This window comes from Silurus aristotelis (assembly GCF_946808225.1).
Source record: "Silurus aristotelis genome assembly, chromosome: 4".
Lineage (NCBI taxonomy): Eukaryota > Metazoa > Chordata > Actinopteri > Siluriformes > Siluridae > Silurus > Silurus aristotelis.
In genome coordinates, this window is record NC_139577.1 from 13,211,142 (window position 1) to 13,227,868 (window position 16,727).

At 37.1% G+C, this 16,727-nt stretch overlaps 2 protein-coding genes across 10 annotated transcripts in view; one reads left to right on the plus strand and one right to left on the minus strand.

The window, feature by feature from the left end:
• The window catches only part of cep170aa (centrosomal protein 170Aa), a 57,515-nt gene extending 49,555 nt beyond the window's left edge, over window positions 1–7,960 (minus strand). The window contains exon 1 of the mRNA XM_083539894.1: window positions 7,821–7,960. The gene's annotated coding sequence lies outside the window, so the exon portion shown is untranslated. The remainder of the gene's footprint in view (window positions 1–7,820) is intronic.
• A 443-nt stretch (window positions 7,961–8,403) lies between these two features.
• Window positions 8,404–16,727, plus strand: part of sdccag8 (SHH signaling and ciliogenesis regulator sdccag8) — a 69,996-nt gene continuing 61,672 nt past the window's right edge. For 8 of the 9 annotated variants that reach the window (XR_014533276.1, XR_014533277.1, XM_083539975.1 and 5 more), the window contains exons 1-10: window positions 8,459–8,601; window positions 10,274–10,411; window positions 10,488–10,570; window positions 11,931–12,044; window positions 12,204–12,329; window positions 12,516–12,620; window positions 13,231–13,295; window positions 13,371–13,562; window positions 14,908–15,046; window positions 16,386–16,538. Coding sequence is in view for 7 of the 9 variants with exons in the window: in XM_083539975.1 (XP_083396101.1) it covers window positions 8,538–8,601; window positions 10,274–10,411; window positions 10,488–10,570; window positions 11,931–12,044; window positions 12,204–12,329; window positions 12,516–12,620; window positions 13,231–13,295; window positions 13,371–13,562; window positions 14,908–15,046; window positions 16,386–16,538 (1,179 nt within the window). In the remaining 2 variants the exon portion in view is untranslated. Of the gene's footprint in view, window positions 8,602–10,273; window positions 10,412–10,487; window positions 10,571–11,930; window positions 12,045–12,203; window positions 12,330–12,515; window positions 12,621–13,230; window positions 13,296–13,370; window positions 13,563–14,907; window positions 15,047–16,385; window positions 16,539–16,727 lie in introns of all 9 variants that reach the window. The other variant, XM_083539979.1, reaches the window with a different exon arrangement.

Sequence of the window (16,727 nt, forward strand, 5' to 3'; positions counted from 1 at the left end):
TCTTCTCCCTAAACAAGTCATTACCACGTGTCTACCAGATGACTATACTGGGAAACCCTGTGCACCTTTTACTCTTTTCCCTCCCAAAAAAAATCACAATTTTAGAAATGCACTCCTGCTCTGTCCACAGCAATGTGTAGCTTTTAACCTGATTACTGTACAACCATGTTTTCTTATAGTACAATCTTATTTTAGCTGCATCTCTTTTAGACTGATACTGAAGGGTTTTAAAAGAGATGCTGATCCATTTGAGAAGAAGACTTTGAAATAAAAGGCTGTCTTTATCTTGCTAAAAGGAGAGGACCTTTGAAAGACAGAGCCATGTGTCTCTTCTCATTCACAAAAAATATGATGTGTGATGTGTAAAATAAATTCAATGTTATGGTAAAAAGGAATAATATGATAATGAAATCATCCCTAACAGGATAACCCATATTTTATAGAGCTACCTTTTAAATCAGTTTTTTGCATTGTTTCCATATGCTTAAAGCTGAACAACAATTAAAAATGTAAATGATTAAATTAATTTATAATCCTATATATTTATATTTATATTAATTTAATATTAATTAGATTAAGTAAAATTCATTCTAAATTATGGAATACTTTATTCAGGAAACTGTAACCATTACTGTGACCATTACTGTATTATGTATTAAATAAATAATACTGTATAATTTACTAAATAATAATAGACTTTAATGCACGGTTTCACTTTTTTATTCATTTATAAGGGTTTATTTTTAATATAGGAAATAAACCTAAATCTTCTGTATATAATATTGAGGTTTAACTGACTACCAAATGCACCAAAATACTATATTATTTAGTACATTATTAAAATGTATTTATGTGGATTTTGAAATGTGCAGTATTTTTCAAGCACAGTAATAATTTTCTTTCATGGTAATTTTTCAACAAATGACAGATGAAAGTAATGCTGGCTAGCTAGTTAATGTGCACCTCACCAGAACCTCACTAATATACTAGCTAACTAGCTATAATATAAGGTAATATAGCTAGTGTAATTTCTCAGGAGCTATGTCTATGATCCAGCCCTCCATCAGTTCAGTTCTTTTCAATACATTATTGCGTTTCACTTCAGTGAGAAGAGGTCCTAAATAGCAATGTCAAGGTGGCTTATGCTAATTGGAATGATATTACAAATGTGTTTTCAATTAGCATAAGCCACCTTGACTGCTATTTAGGACCTCTTCTCACTAAAGTGAAATGCCATAATGTATTGAAAAGAACTGAACTGATGGAGGGATGGATTATAGACATAGCTCCTGAGAAATTATATGTAAAACCCCCTGCCTTAATAAGAGTAACTTTTTCACAGAAAACAAGGCCTACAAGACTCATTGTAGGACTTGTTTTCTGCCTCAGTATTATATTCATTGATATGAATTATAATTTTTTTTATTCTGACTGCCTGTTCTCTGAACAATACTACAAACAATGTTACAATACGAGTCTGGGAGCTTCTGTTCTCTAGTCGCTGCATGGTTTTAACCTCAGCCTGCTACATTTGTACTGTTTTAGCCTTGTCTGCTTGATCACCTGACTATTTGCATTTTTCCCATTTCTGTACATTGACCCAGACCTTTGATTAGGTCACTACATTGTTTTTATTTAAACCGAAGTAAAACTTTTACTTGTGTCTATCTGTCTGCTTCATGACACACCATGATACGTTCAAATCGCTCCAGCCCTGTTCAAAAGAAAACAGAAGGCAATTTCTTTATTTTAATGCCAGTTTTTGTGCTTTGAGCCAAGGAAATTGAGTGTCACTGGTTAACAAAGGCTGACCTGCTCAAGGATTTCTGTCTTTGTCTGTACATAAAGGCATTGGGAATAAATTTTAACAATACACACACTTACACACACATACACACACACAAACACACACACCTCACTCATAACAGGACGCAAAGGTTACCCTAATAAAGAATCTAACTAGAACTGAACTACAAATCTACACACCCTGTATTCTACATCTTTGGTACTTTCATAAATCTGTCCCAAAAACACATGCAATTTCTCACATCGAAATGATCCACTGCAGTAGAATACGCTGAGGTAACAAATTTGGAGCTGATGTGGAAATACCACATACCCCTGAGGACAGCACTGCACATGTCTACAGTTGCATAGTTTGTTGCACAATTTGTGTACCCTTTAAAAAATGTAAATATCAAATAAATCACAAAATTGACTGTTTTGAAACAATCTGCCACTTTTTATTAAGAACTGTACTTTTCTAAAGAGTGTGCTCCATGATCGTACCTTAATAAAACTGCACTGAGCCTTTTCCAGTCTGAATTCACCAAGTTCTAAGTTTATTTACAGGTGCACTGCAGTACATGTGGGGGTCAACGTTGTTGACTATACATAAGTAGTTGGTTGACAGAAGTGAGATGGTACAGCCCCAAGATTAACACACTTGTGGTTGATGATAACACTGTTGTACATGACTATACACAAACAGTCACAAAGCTAAACATTATACATGGAAACTATTATATATGGGAGTTGAGGAAAAGAGTGGTCAGTGAAATTGTTAGTTGTCCAGGGTGTAAATTGGTACCAGTTGGTAAACCAGTTAAAGATCAGAAAATAATCAGATCAGTAAACTACGCAATACTGTATTACTATATCTGTTAGATGGATGATACTTTAGTGCTGTGCCAAAGTACAGTATTTTCCGGACTATAAGCCGCTACTTTTTTCCCACTCTTTGAACCCCGCGGCTTAAACAATGAAGAGGCTAATTTATGGCTTTTTCCTGGGTTTTTCCCGGTTTCACAAACTTCAAACCAAAAAACTGAGCCCCAAAACATTAGACTAATGAAATTGCTGAACAGGTTAAGGTTAAGCAATGAAATTCTTTATATCAAATCGGGTGCGTTTCCACTAAATCGGGCCGCACCACATCATAAATATGGATGAGGTTCCTCTGACGTTTGACCTGCCGCTCACTCGGACTGTCAACAGGAAATGCGACGTCACGCTGAAAATAACCGGGCATGAAAAAAACGCACTTCACCTGTGTTCTGAGCTGCACGGCATCGGGAGAAAAGCTTCACCGATGGTGATTTTTAAACGCACGACGATGCCAAAAGAAAAACTCCCAAGAGAAATTGTTGTGAAAGGAAGGAGGAAGACAGTGAACAATGACTTTCTTGGTAGGCTACTGTTTAGATACAAGCCGTGTAACAGACACTGTCTTTCGTTAAAGCCTGTGTAAAGTTCATTAGTTTCAATGTAGACACCTGCGGCTTATAGACAGGTGCGGCGTATTTATGTTAAAAATAAAAATCTTTGTAAAATTCAGTGGGTGCGGCTTATATTTGGGTGCGCTTAATAGTCCGGAGATTATGGTATATTATTCTGCTTTTATTGTATTGTCTTTATTTACTTCACTATGTACTGTAACATTGTTCCAGCTGAAACTAACAGATGACGATGCCCCTGTGCTTCATGACATCCATAAGTCCACGTTTTGCCAAGATTGGAATAGGTAAAAGCAATTAGTCTGCACAGAAACCTGACCTCCTGAACACCTTTGAGATGAGCTGGGATGAACTTTGTACTAAGCGTCATCAACCAACATCAATGCTTGAGCTCACTGATGCTCTAAAGATTGAATAAGAGCGAACTCCCACAGCCACATTTAAAAAGTAATTAAAAAGAAAAATGGATGTTAATGTAAAAGCAATGGGAAATAAATCTGAAATGGGATGTTCAACAAGCACATGTCACTTAGGTTTCCACAAACTTTTGTGCATTCTTTCAGATATAACAGCATGGCTTATTAATAAACTGGTGGTGATGTGAACTCTTTGGTATCTATAGTTTACCATTCAAAATTTACCATTCAAGTTTAAAATGCCTTTTTTTATCACTGTAAAGTGTGACTTCTGTTTCTTGTCAATTGTGCTAGTCAACCAGTTAGGTGGTAGCTTGATGGTTAAAGCATTGGACTTTGGATCCAAAGGTTATGAGTTCAAATCCCAGCCACACCAAGCTGCCATTTCTGAGCAAGGCCCTTAACCCCATAGCTGCTCAGTTGTATTAATTAGATAAGAGCATCTACCAAATGCTATAAATTATACTCTTTCCTTTCTGTATTTACTGCATACAGCGGGGTCCAGAAGAGAGAAGTCAATGAAAATACTTATATTTTGCATTCGTATTACTTCACTGGCAGTGTGCACTTGAAATCCATAAGTGTCATCAAAACATTCTTCATTAAAAGATCCTACGTATCGTAGTTAACGTGATTAATATAACATATTAGCTTGAAAAAGTGCAAAACCCTAAATCTTGAATAGTCAAAATATTGAACTATTTAAAATATTTCCAATTTTACTAAAATTAACATTTTTATTTGGGATTTTCCCATAATTTATAGTACTTACTAAAAAAATTTACTTTTAGATGAAAATAAATCCTGTAAAAATACAAACATCCGATTTTACAACAGGAAATGCACAGAGGCACATCTCATCATGCTCCAGAGGAAGTGATGCTGCTCCACAATAATGAATCACACATGGCCCAGTGGTCAGAGTGGATACATGCTGCTTTATGGGTTTCATAACGCTGAAGGTAAATCGTTCAGAAACTGCTGCTGTGAATGCAGGATTAATCAAAAAAATATATAAAAATAAAATGTTATTACAAAACAACTGAAATAATCTGTGATACAGTATTGAACATGATCAATGTGGGACATCTGTGAGTCATTAGGCTTACTTTAAAGCTTTTCACTAATTCAGTTTAGTAATTAAATACTCTAAATAGCTTTATTTTTCAAAACCAAAGCAATCTTTTTATATCCTGCCTTACAAAACGGTACGTTGGAATAATCCACCCCAAATCCACCAGAGAAAACATTCAGGCTAATAGTTGCAACACCCAGACCAGATGGGATGGGACAGAAATTGGACGCACTCATGGTCTATTATTTTTGCATTATTTAGACCATGTCACTGTTAAACAGCTGGTCTGTTCTAGGGCCTGAAGGTTAAACCAACGAAACAGTATCTTTTTTGATACCCTATAGGAGATAATTCGATAAAGATGATTTGATTTTCATGGGTGCACGGACCAAAATGAGACGGCCCATTGTTTAACAGCACTTGTCTTTGTATTATCGGATAATAGGATCACAAATAACTTTGATTTAGATATACAATAGAGTTAGAGTGAAAGAGATTTCATTGCATTTCTAGCCAAATACACGTATTTGAAAGAGCAAATTATGTTCTCCAAAGCCTTGATGCTGTATTACAATGACCACAGAGAACAGACAAACCACAGCATAAGATACCCTAATTGGGCTAGCATGCTAAATGCTAAGAGGATGTATGTAGAGATGCATATATATATTTCTTTCCACAGCACCACTCGTTATATGGCGTCCTTATAAACCCTGTAAATGCAGTGTTAGGTAAGAATTGGGCAATGCATTTGATTCTAGTGCTATGTTTAATGTCATGGATGTTCTGTTTCACAATTCTGTTCACAGGACACACACTTACAGCGATCTCTACCATCGATCTGTCTTTCAAACAACAAAAACTCTTCAATGTTTTGCTAAAGACAGTGAGACGTGTTGCAAAACGTCTTCAAAAGCCGTATTTGAATGAAATCCCAGCCACGATTCAAAAACATTGAGAAACTCATTTATAAATGAACATTGGAATATATTAGTATCCAAAAAAACCTGGATCTTATTTATTGAGTTATGGAACTATAGAACTAGAATGTTACATTACAGCTCTATTATGTATATGCACACTTAAATAGCTTGATGGAAATCAAGCGAGTTCAGACTCATTTCAAGTCAAATCAAGTCAAATCCAGAAGCTTTTATTGTCATTTCATCCGTATATAGCTGACGCAGTACACAGTGAAATGAAACAACGTTCCTCCAGGAACAGTGGTGCTACATTTACAACATAAAGCTACATAACAGGAAACACAGGGCTAAGGACCATTAAGTGTCCTCGCCACATAAAGTGCATCGTGCGCAACCTGGTGAAGACAACACAAAACAGTGTATCAACAAATATTTTTTGTTTATATTGGGATATTAATATGCAAAAGCTAGATATCTTGTGTGGCAGCAATAAAAAATGTTTCATTAATTAAAACATTTTGATTAAACCAACGTCCAATATCAAATGGATGTCACTGGAATAGGGCAAAACCTTCAAAACATATACACATACACCTTTATAAACACATTTCTAATCATGAAAGCAAGAAGACATAAAAGCCATGCCATAGTGCCAGTCTCAAATTTGATTATGGCAAATGGTGTTGATTTTATTTATTTTTTGGTCTGAACAATATATTTTTTATATTATATACTATATATACTAATTATATTTACATGAATGGTTTTGATATGTTATTATGGTTCTTGGTATGGTATTTATTGTTATGTTTCTTGTATGTCGGACGTTCATCACAGTCTAATAATAAATATAAAGGCTAATATTAAAGAAAGACAAAACATGAGAAGTTGGTGAGAAAAAGATTGTTTTTAGGATCTATCGTGTCCCACCAACGTTTTATTGTATGCAGGCATCAAAAAAAAAAAAAAAGAAAAAAAAGAAAAAAAAAAAAAAGAAAACATTTATATATATATATATATATATATATATATATATATATATATATATATATATATATATATATATATATATATATATATATATATATTTTTTTTTTTTTACTTAATTTGTTCAGCACCACATTTCAAATTGCATGCTGTGGTATAAGAGGAATAAAACACTCCAGGATGTGGTGTTATTACAAACTTCAAGTGGTTAATTATTTTTTTTCCAGAGCTGCACGCCACGTTTCAGTCAATTCTCCTGGAATTCCCCGTTATCCAAATACAACATCCATCCTTGTGGAAGTAAAACAATAATGAGAAGGAAGGGAGAAAAAAGTCATGGCTTTATTTTGCTTTAAGTAATAGCACAAATGAGACTGTAACTGACCCGTAATAACGCTTCATTGCGTGTCAATAAAGCGATCGTGAGTAGTACTGTATTTGGGAGTCACGGCTACCCGGAGGACCCCAGATGTCTCCAGATGTGTGGATAGAATCAAAACAAAGAGATGCTCGCGATCAGAGCCGACCAGAGCGATCAAAGCTCAGACATTACTATAATAAGCCTTCAATGTATGTAATGTAGATAAAGAAATAATACACAAAGAGTGGATGGGATAGGAAATGTCAGTGAGCTGCTCGTGCTTTTCTCCTGAACGTCCTTCTCTCACGGATATAACGGAAATCCACTCAACTGAGCACGCAGATACGAGGCCTGCGTCTGCAAAGATCTTCCAAATAACCGTGTGCATGTATAAATACAAAGAAATCGGGATGCGATCGTGATTCATTCATGATGTTAGAAAGAAATCTAATGATGCGTTAAAAAAAAACACACAGCAGGCTGGCGCGCGCGCACGCACGCACGCACACACCGGGATGCTACTCGCAGACGCCGGTGGTAGAAACGTGTGGTGATTATTATTATTTTTTCTATTATCTATTTTTTTTTTCGACCATCAGCTGTGTCAAGAAACGCATTTTCGGATTTCTATTCCACATAATAAAACCTAAAGCATAGATCATATAACGGCGCTGAGTCAGAAAAAGCCATGTCAATGCCAACAATAAGCTAGGCTCCTCTTTCTGCAAATATCCGAACAGCCACTGGTGCATCGCTGAATATTATTCCCCGGAAGAAAAAAAAACCTTCGTGTATATTTGAATCATATTATTTAGAACTTACCCCTTTTCGATTCTGCACGGATTTTGTCCTGATATTGTTCTCTTGCAAAAGCTCCTGTGTATAGCAGCTAAACGGGTTTTCCAGTGCCCTGCCCAATGCGTGGCTCCTGCGTCTCTGGTTGCTCAGGAATAAACGTTATTCCGAACAAACAGCGGCGACACACAGCGGTCTGAGAGAGGAGAGGAGGCGGACATCATCATCCTCATCATCATCATCTTCATCATCCTCATCATCCATACAGCGCCAGCGTCCGCACTGCCGGCGCAACCAAGGGGGCGGGGCTTTCCAGCTCCCCGGAAACGCACTCACACTCACAACTAGGCAACGTATTGTTGTTTATTAACTGCTGTTATTAATTAGTATTGCTAATTAAACAAATAATAAATCATTCATTAAGTACTACTTTATAGCTGACGCACAGAGTGAAAATAGTTATACAAATTTATAAGACCGATTTTTACTTTGCTTTAATCTCCCGCCCCCTTTTTTTTTTTTAAATGTCCGCCATATTGTAGTTTTTGCTCCGTCCACATTCTTTTTAAAGTACACAAGGACGCAGTTTACAATGGACTACAAGTTCCAGGTAGCCCAGGACATTTACGGAAGTGAAAAGCGCTTCGGTTTAACCGTTTACCGCTTTGTGCTCTTTATGAACATTATGGATTTTAAGGGTACATGAAATTCGGATAGAGGGAACGAAAGGCGTTCATTGCGAAAATGAAACCTTCGGTGGACTCCGAAGAAGAGGAAGAGATAGGAACATATCAGAAGAAGCTAAGAGGTGATGAATAATTTGTTCGCCAAAAATCAGGGAAACCTCCTTGCTTTGGTTTCGGTGTATAATAATAATAATAATAATAATAATAATAATAATCATAATAATCATAATCATAATCATAATAATAATGCATAGATTCACTTATGTCCTGACTTGCATTTGTAACAACACATGCTAAGTGGGATCGTCCTACAGGCTAGAAAAATGTCCAGCTGGTTACTCAGACAAACCCAGATTAGTATATTAGTATTGTTGTTGTTCACTTAAAATGTAAAGCCACTGTCATATGCTTTTGTCATATTTCATATCCCCACCTTTTTAAGGGCTATTTTGCATATTTTATAATAGTAATAATCAAAAACTCATTACACAACAGTTTAAGACTTTTCCACAATGCACGTGATCATACACAAGATGCACAAAAGTATTGGGACACCTGTCATTTCCTGCGATATGCGTTTCAGCTCCAAACAGTTCTCACAATGCTATAGAATCACAACACATTAGGACATTATAACATTATGAACTGTGAAGTGAATAGCACTGAATATCTCTTCTAAATACCACCTGTTAGTTAGTGGGATATATTACGCAACAAGTGAACATTTTGTCCTCAAAGTTGATGTATTAAAAGCAGGAAAAATGGGCAAGCGTAAAGATTTGCTCGAGTTTGACAAGAGCCAAATAGTGATGGCTGGACGACTGGGTCAGAGATTCTCCAAAACTGCAGCTCTTGTGGTCAGTATCTATCGAAAGTGGTCCAAGGAAGAAACAGTGGTGAACCGGCGAGAGGGTCACGGCTCCTGCAGGTGGGGAGCGAAGGCTGGTTTGTGTGGATGGAGCAGGACTGTTTTGGCAGCAAAAGGGGTCCAACACAAAATTAGGCAGGTGGTCATTATTTTATGACTGATCGGATGTCTTGGATGCAGTAGCATGAAATTTTCCCTTCACTTCAACTAGAAGACCCAAACCTGTTCCAGTATGCCAATGCCCCTGTGCAAAAAGCCAGCTCCAAGATATGCTTTACATGGGTTGGAGTGAAAGATCTCCTGCTATAGAGCCCTGACCTCAAACCTACTGAACACCTTTGGGATGAATTGGAACGCTGACTGCACCCCAGACCTCCTCACCTACATCATGCAACACACTAATACCTATGTGGCGGAGTGAGTGGAGGTTTTTATAACTGCAAATTGGGACTAAATGTGGAATGGGCATATTAATCATATTGCCAGGTTTCCCACAAACTTTTTAGAGTATCATTTTGCTGGTGTTGCTAAAGAACCACAAATATGATTTAAGATCGATGTTTTTTTCCCTCAGTCATAAATAAAATTGAAACCATTAATCATGTAAAAGAAGGAAATAATAGTTACTTTCACTGAGAGTCACGAAGAAGTAAAAAATCGCTGACATAAAATACAAAACCGTCACATCCTGATGTTTTTGCTATAATAATGTCAAATCATTGTCCAGATATAATAAACAGAAACTAAAGACAAATACAAAGTAACATCATTGTAACCTATGAAAAGAGATCAGTCAGTCAGCATGTTTTTTTTAATCACAAACCACTCCAACAAGGTGGATGAGAGAAGCGAGTGAGTTACACATCAGTTTATTGTGTTAAATCCATTTTTTCTCAAACTATTTTATGAAATATTTTTTATTTTAGAGCGGGCCAACCGCAGTATTCAGCAGTTAAGCAACATACTGGGGAACCAGAGCTCAGACACAGAGGTGCTGGAACAATCGAGCAGTCAACACAGTTCACCAGGGAGCTCGAGACAACAAACACAGCAAAGCGAAGCAGGTACAAATCGGCTCAGTTTACACTTTTGGCCAACTATAAAAAGAAATGTGCTTATTATTGTGTTTTTATGTTGCAGTCAGTCATCTACGTTCATTGCTGCAAAAACAACCTAAAGACGTAAATGTTCCTTCGCCTTTAAAAAGGAAACCCGTTCCAAAGGTAAAGTATGTAAACGTATGTATTGCTTGTTTGAAACCAGATCATGACTCGAAATATGATTAAACACGCAGGCTGTTGTATGACGTTGTCTAAACAAAACACAATATAACCCAGGGGTACCCCAAACGTTGACCGTGATTTACCGGTACACCGCAAAGTTAGAACAGTGGAACCCCGTTGCACTTTTATTTGTTTTTTTTTGTGTCGGTCTGCTTAGTGCCCCACGCAGCACGTCTCAGGCACACACACACACACACACACACACACACACACACACACACACACACACACACACTCACACACACGGTCCCCTCCTTAAATGCACCCTCCGATCACTTAAAAAAGAGAGAACAATCATCAGGTCACATTAACTTCAGGTAAGGCAATCCCCTGCCTATCTGCTCCCGGACCCGCCCTCCTTTTAGAAACTGCCGCTCGGCCACGCCCCCGCTGCCACAGTTAAGTTTTTGCTGCACTGAACAACGAGAGCGACCGAGTGATACGTCATCAACTAAGCGACTGATGCGAGTCTCCGCCTAAAACGGGGAACCGGCAGCGTGGGTTTGCTCGTGCCTTCGAAATTTGCTCGTGAAACAGGGTAAAATTTTGCGAGCGAGGTTGCTCGTATCTCCGTTTGCTCGTACTATAGGTTGCTCGTACAACGGTGTTCCACTGTATTGATAAATCATCTACATTAAAAAAAAAAACATTAGATGATAGTCTACCATCTATTCTCCCTATGGCATTTGCCACTTGATTGGGATTTCCAGGCAGTCGGACTGAGGTCACTTCTAACACACTGGTCACCACGCACAAGCACTTGCAAACCACCAGCAAGCTAAGTGACTCCACTTATTTATGTGAGTCAGCCTTTTTTCAAATGAAGATTATTAAGTCCAAATACCGTTCTATAATGAATGATGATCATGTGGAAGTCTGCTTGAAGCTGGCAACTCTACAGCAGCCACTGTCTGGATTATGAGTGAAGCTGTTTATCTGCATTTCAGTACATTTGGAAAAAGGTCAAAACCTGCTGGTAATGGTGAAAGCTGAATCTAATGTAATCTTATGAGTGAGCTTGTGCTTACCCGTTTTTATGAATTCTGGAGAGTTGACTATGTTACCATATTTCTATTTTTGGAAACTTTTACTACATTTCCATGTGATATATTTTACTACATAAACCATAGAAATCGACGAGGAGAACAAAACGTTGAATTGGATCTCTTAATCAAATATAGTTCTCATAGATCAGTACTTTTACTCTTCCTATTCTAGTACATAAAAAAAAAAAATGCAGTACAATTGTAGGCCTTGGTTTAGTTTGTTAATGCATATTTGCTGTTTGCATATGCAACAGGCAGATGATGATAATGATGATGGAAGTGTACCCCCAATCCACGACCTGGTTCCCATCATTCACAACCAGTCTGAGTACATCCAGCACCTTGAGGCTGAGGTCAAATTCTGCAAGGTCGGTCTTTTTACTCAGTATGGTTACTCAGTTGTTAGCTTACATGACATGCCCATATAAATAATGTTATATGTACTGTAGAGAAATACAATTCTATTTAAGGTAAAACATACCAATATTTTTATATTTATAATGTTTTATAATTTTTTTTTTTTATAGGAGGAACTGCTCGCGATGAAGCAGCGAGTCCGAGTAGTGGTCGTAGAGAACGAAAAACTGCATGAGGAGCTCAAGGCAAAGATGGTAGAAGACACTCTGAAGGAATACACGCTTCTAGATGGCACGGTATTTAAATTTTGGAAATAGATTTAGATGGGATTATAGTGCTTATTGAAAATAAATAAATGAATGAATCAAATATAATGGTGTACACAGGTGCAGTGACTAAATGACCCTGATACAGCATTATTATTATTTTATTTTTAATTTTTTTCTTCACGTGATCTTTTTTTTTTTTTTTTTTTTTTTTAGGTAAATGCTGAAACTTCAATAGATAAAATGTCCTTGACTGCAGCAGCAAAACCAAGGCGGGATTTTATTCATAAAACAGAAGACAAGAAGTGGGAAAAAGAGCTGGTTTGTAGCTGATGGTTACATTTATTAATTTAGGTGTTTTCCTGTTTTTTAAAACGAATTGCAGCAATAATTATTGTAATAAATGAATCTGTCTTTAAATTATCACAGCTATTGCAATATTAAACCTACTACTAGTTTTTCGTAAACTTAGAACAATTAAAGAGTTTACTCAAAAGGTTTTGAGACTAGTCCTGTTTACGAGAAAGTTTTCTACGTTTACGCACCGCCACCTTAAAAATTAAATGTGACCTTCTGCTATTCGCACTTTAACTCCGCAATTGTGTTAAAACGGCAAACTTTAAGTTGGTCTCTTTATTTTCTGGAAGAGGGCAAAATACACAGAAGCTAAGTCTTGCGACTAGGGTGGGTACAGAAGTAAGATCATGTTGTTTCAGGTCAGAATTGCTCCAGTTGCACAGCTCCCGATGTACACAGGATGATGTCTTTTGGCACACTGACTTATGAAGGTTGTTCCCTGTGACTGTGCATGCAGCCTTGTGCTGCCATCTGTTGGCCGGTTACAGAACTAATCTCAAATCTTTTTGATACCGCCTCGTTTATTGCGCTCTGTGTATTAATGTTTGTCTATCACTTATACCTACTGTTTCAGGAGCAGTTAAAATGCTTGTACCAAGCACAGACTGAAACTCTAGAAGCTCAGGTGGTTTCTCTAAAGTAAGTGCTTTTCTGATTTTTGAGTCAGTGATTATTGCTCATCAACTGTTTAACAGCTCTTGTTTGTGTGTATAGGAAAGAATTAGTGAGTTCTCAGACAGAATGTGAGGAAGTGAAGGAGCGTCTGAGGCATAAGGAAGTGATGGGAAGTGTATCGGGGACTGGTCAGCGTGTCGGAGGTTTGTGTGTGAAATGCGCACAGCATGAGGCCGTGCTTGCAGAAACACACTCCAATATTCATGTCCAGGCCATCGAGCGACTTACCAAGTGAGTAGGATGCTTTTATCGTATTCATTCTACTTAAAAGTCATCCGATTTGCATTAGGATTTTGATTGCAAATGACACTTACATAGGTTGCTCCAGTGTTTTTTTTATTCCAAATTAATATTCTTTTAAAGAAAATTTCCAAACTCATTATTTGTCAGTAGATTGTTTTTCAAATGTTGCCAGGATAAATATTTAAAGTTGTTTTCTGGTGGGAATTTTTCACCCCTTCCTACTGGCAGATTTGCTCCAAGATGTTCAGATTGGTGGGAGATAATTTTTTTTACTGCAATTTTCAAACAGTGCCACGGATTCTTGGATCTGGACTTTGAGATGGTCACTGTACAACATTCACCATTTATTTATTTTCCCATGTGTTTGGGACCATTTTTGTTTTTATTCAGCAGACTTAAGCAAGTTCTTTTGTAGTATTCCTCTGCATGTCTTTCAATCTATTCTCTCTTCAATTTTGACAAGAAGCCAAGTTTCGGGGTATAAAAATCGTTCCTTGGAGACCAATGTAGCCACCGCCATATTTCTTTGTAGGGATGGTGCTGATTGAGGTATGGCCTCTGTGATGATTACATCAAGCATAGCTTTTTGAAACTTGCCCAAATCTGGCATCTCAAACCTCCTCTTATGACAGCAGTAAAGAAAGTCTTTGCTTGGCCGCTCTTATGCTTTAATGGATGTTCCTGAGCATTAACATTTTTTTCTAGCCAGTCACCCGTTCTGTCTTCAATAAAATCGAGTTCTTGAAGTGATTGTCTACTTAATTCTTAGCAACTGTACTCTAAGTGGCTTGCCCTGATTTTTCTTCTCTCACCAGTCTTCATCTTGTATTTGCACTAGGTTTTGAGGGACGGCCTTGTCCAGCTAGTGCTTTGGTGGTGTAAAGCACCTTCGACTTCTTAATTATTGTCCCAGAGTGCTTACTGGGATGCTAAATATTGTTTCAAACCCTATTAAAACAAGGGAGGTAGCCAACACGGTGCACGCAGACACTTGGCCGCTCACAGGAACCACTTCAGTTCAAACAGGAATAATGACTATAGACATGTTTAGTAGATTTAATGATTGCCAAAAGGTCTCAAGTTAATAAAAAGTCCATTAACAGTGGCATGTATGGTTGATTGTTGATCTATTGTTTGTTTGTCTTTCTAATCAATTATTTAAGCTCACAGCAAGGTTAACTGGAGAGCTTATATTGATTTTCTTTATGCAGTAGTTCAGGTAATCTATTGATTGTGTCACAATGGAGCAGCCGGTCTCTAAAAGGATTTTAAAAATGTAGCATTAGCAGGCTGGTTTGATCTTTTTGTGATGGTTTGTGTGCATTTGCATTAGAGAGCGAGACGAGCTGATGATGGCGCTGTGCTCTCTGAGGGCCAGTCAGAGTGAGGCACAGCAGAGAGAGTGGGCTGCCTATCATCAGGTCAAACAGGCTGTGGAGATGGCAGAGGAGGCTAACCTGGAGAAGACCAAGGTAACCTTCACTCTTTGTATCTGTGTGTCAGCAGTCAGTAGCTCCATAGGGATCTGCATACAGATTTATCCATCACGAAAGAATAAGAACCTGAGGAGCTCAATTGAAAAAAAAAAAAACAGCCAGAAGAGCTGGGAAAAATAGGCACAAAATAAATACAATTCTCTGGTTGAAGATAATATCTTAAATATTGCTTTCTAGCTATTTTTATGCTGGCTGCCTCTAATGTTCAGGTCTGGTAAAGAGTACATTTAATACAAACTGATCTAAAAAAAACAGTAACGCACTGATCATGTGCCAATCAATTTAAGATGTCACTTGTCAATGTATTGACATTTTTTTTTTATTGGAAACATTCTCAAAATGACTGATGTGCTAAAAAATCTTTAAATATCATGATTTGTATATTCAATTCATGGCAGATGCTGTTAAGTCAGAATTGAATCTTTAAATGCTCCCTTTACTCTATTGGTAAAATGTATATTGAAATGCTATAACCTTTATACTATTACGCTGACTAGGCAAACCTTTGCATATATAATATGGAGCTTGTATAGCAGTACAGATTTACTGTCCTCTGAAAATTACTCAACTTACAGCCATTATTGTCTAAATATCTGGCAACAAATGTGAGTACACCCTAAGTGATAACAGCTGTATGTCATGTAACCATGCAAAGCCACATGTCCTATTCATCATGTTTATGTTTTATCTGCTTGACAGGACCATACAAATTTGTGTATCGTGTATAAGAGAAGTTTAAATTTGGAACTTTGTGTACAATTCTTTTATACTGACCACTGGATTTTCAACATGGAACCTCATAGCAAAGAAACTCTCTGAGATTTGAGAATTAGAATTTTTGCTCTCCACAAAGATGGATATGTTGAGTTATTTACAGAGGACAGTAAAAAATTACTGCTACACAAGCTGCACATTGACCACTCAAAAAACATTCAAGTTTAATTTCTATAGTATTGTCCCTTAAGAAGATCTACTTGAGCGGTAGCTGAAATGTGAGGGGTGCAATTACTTTTGTGACATACTGTATGTAAAGGCCAAGAGTGAAAGCACGAAACGGTTAATTAGATTTAAAATATACGAGCGTGTGTTCATAAACGCCTACAGTAAATTCTTTTCAAGAATATAGAAAATTAAATCATTTTAATATGTATAACTGATTCTAAATGTGCAGCTGTTTGTAAACAAAAGCAAAGTGAATATTTAAGACATGTAATTTAACAATGTTATCTTTTAATTTTTGCTGAATAAAATGCTTATAATTACTAATCTGAAAACCTTTTTCTCTTTCTCCTGTGTGTTATGGATGTTTTCCCAGGCGCATGTACATTGTGAGCATGTCCTCGCTGAGCTGGCTAGGCAGAGGGAGAGACTGGACAAGGAACTTGCCTTAGAGCAGGAGAAGATCGCACAGGCGAGGAACGCAGCTCGCTCTGAGAGCAAAAAAGAGAAAGAGGAACTCGCTCAGATGGTCAGTTCATTCAGCAGAATAGAGTGCAAGGTTTTTAATTTAAACATTGGTGGACTAATTAAAAAATGAAACAGGTAGATAAGCTAAATGATATCAGAATCAGAAAGAGCTTTATTGCCAGGTATGTGTGCACTTACAAGGAATTTTTTTCTTTTTATGGTAATTAAAAAAAAAAAAAAAAAAAAGGTT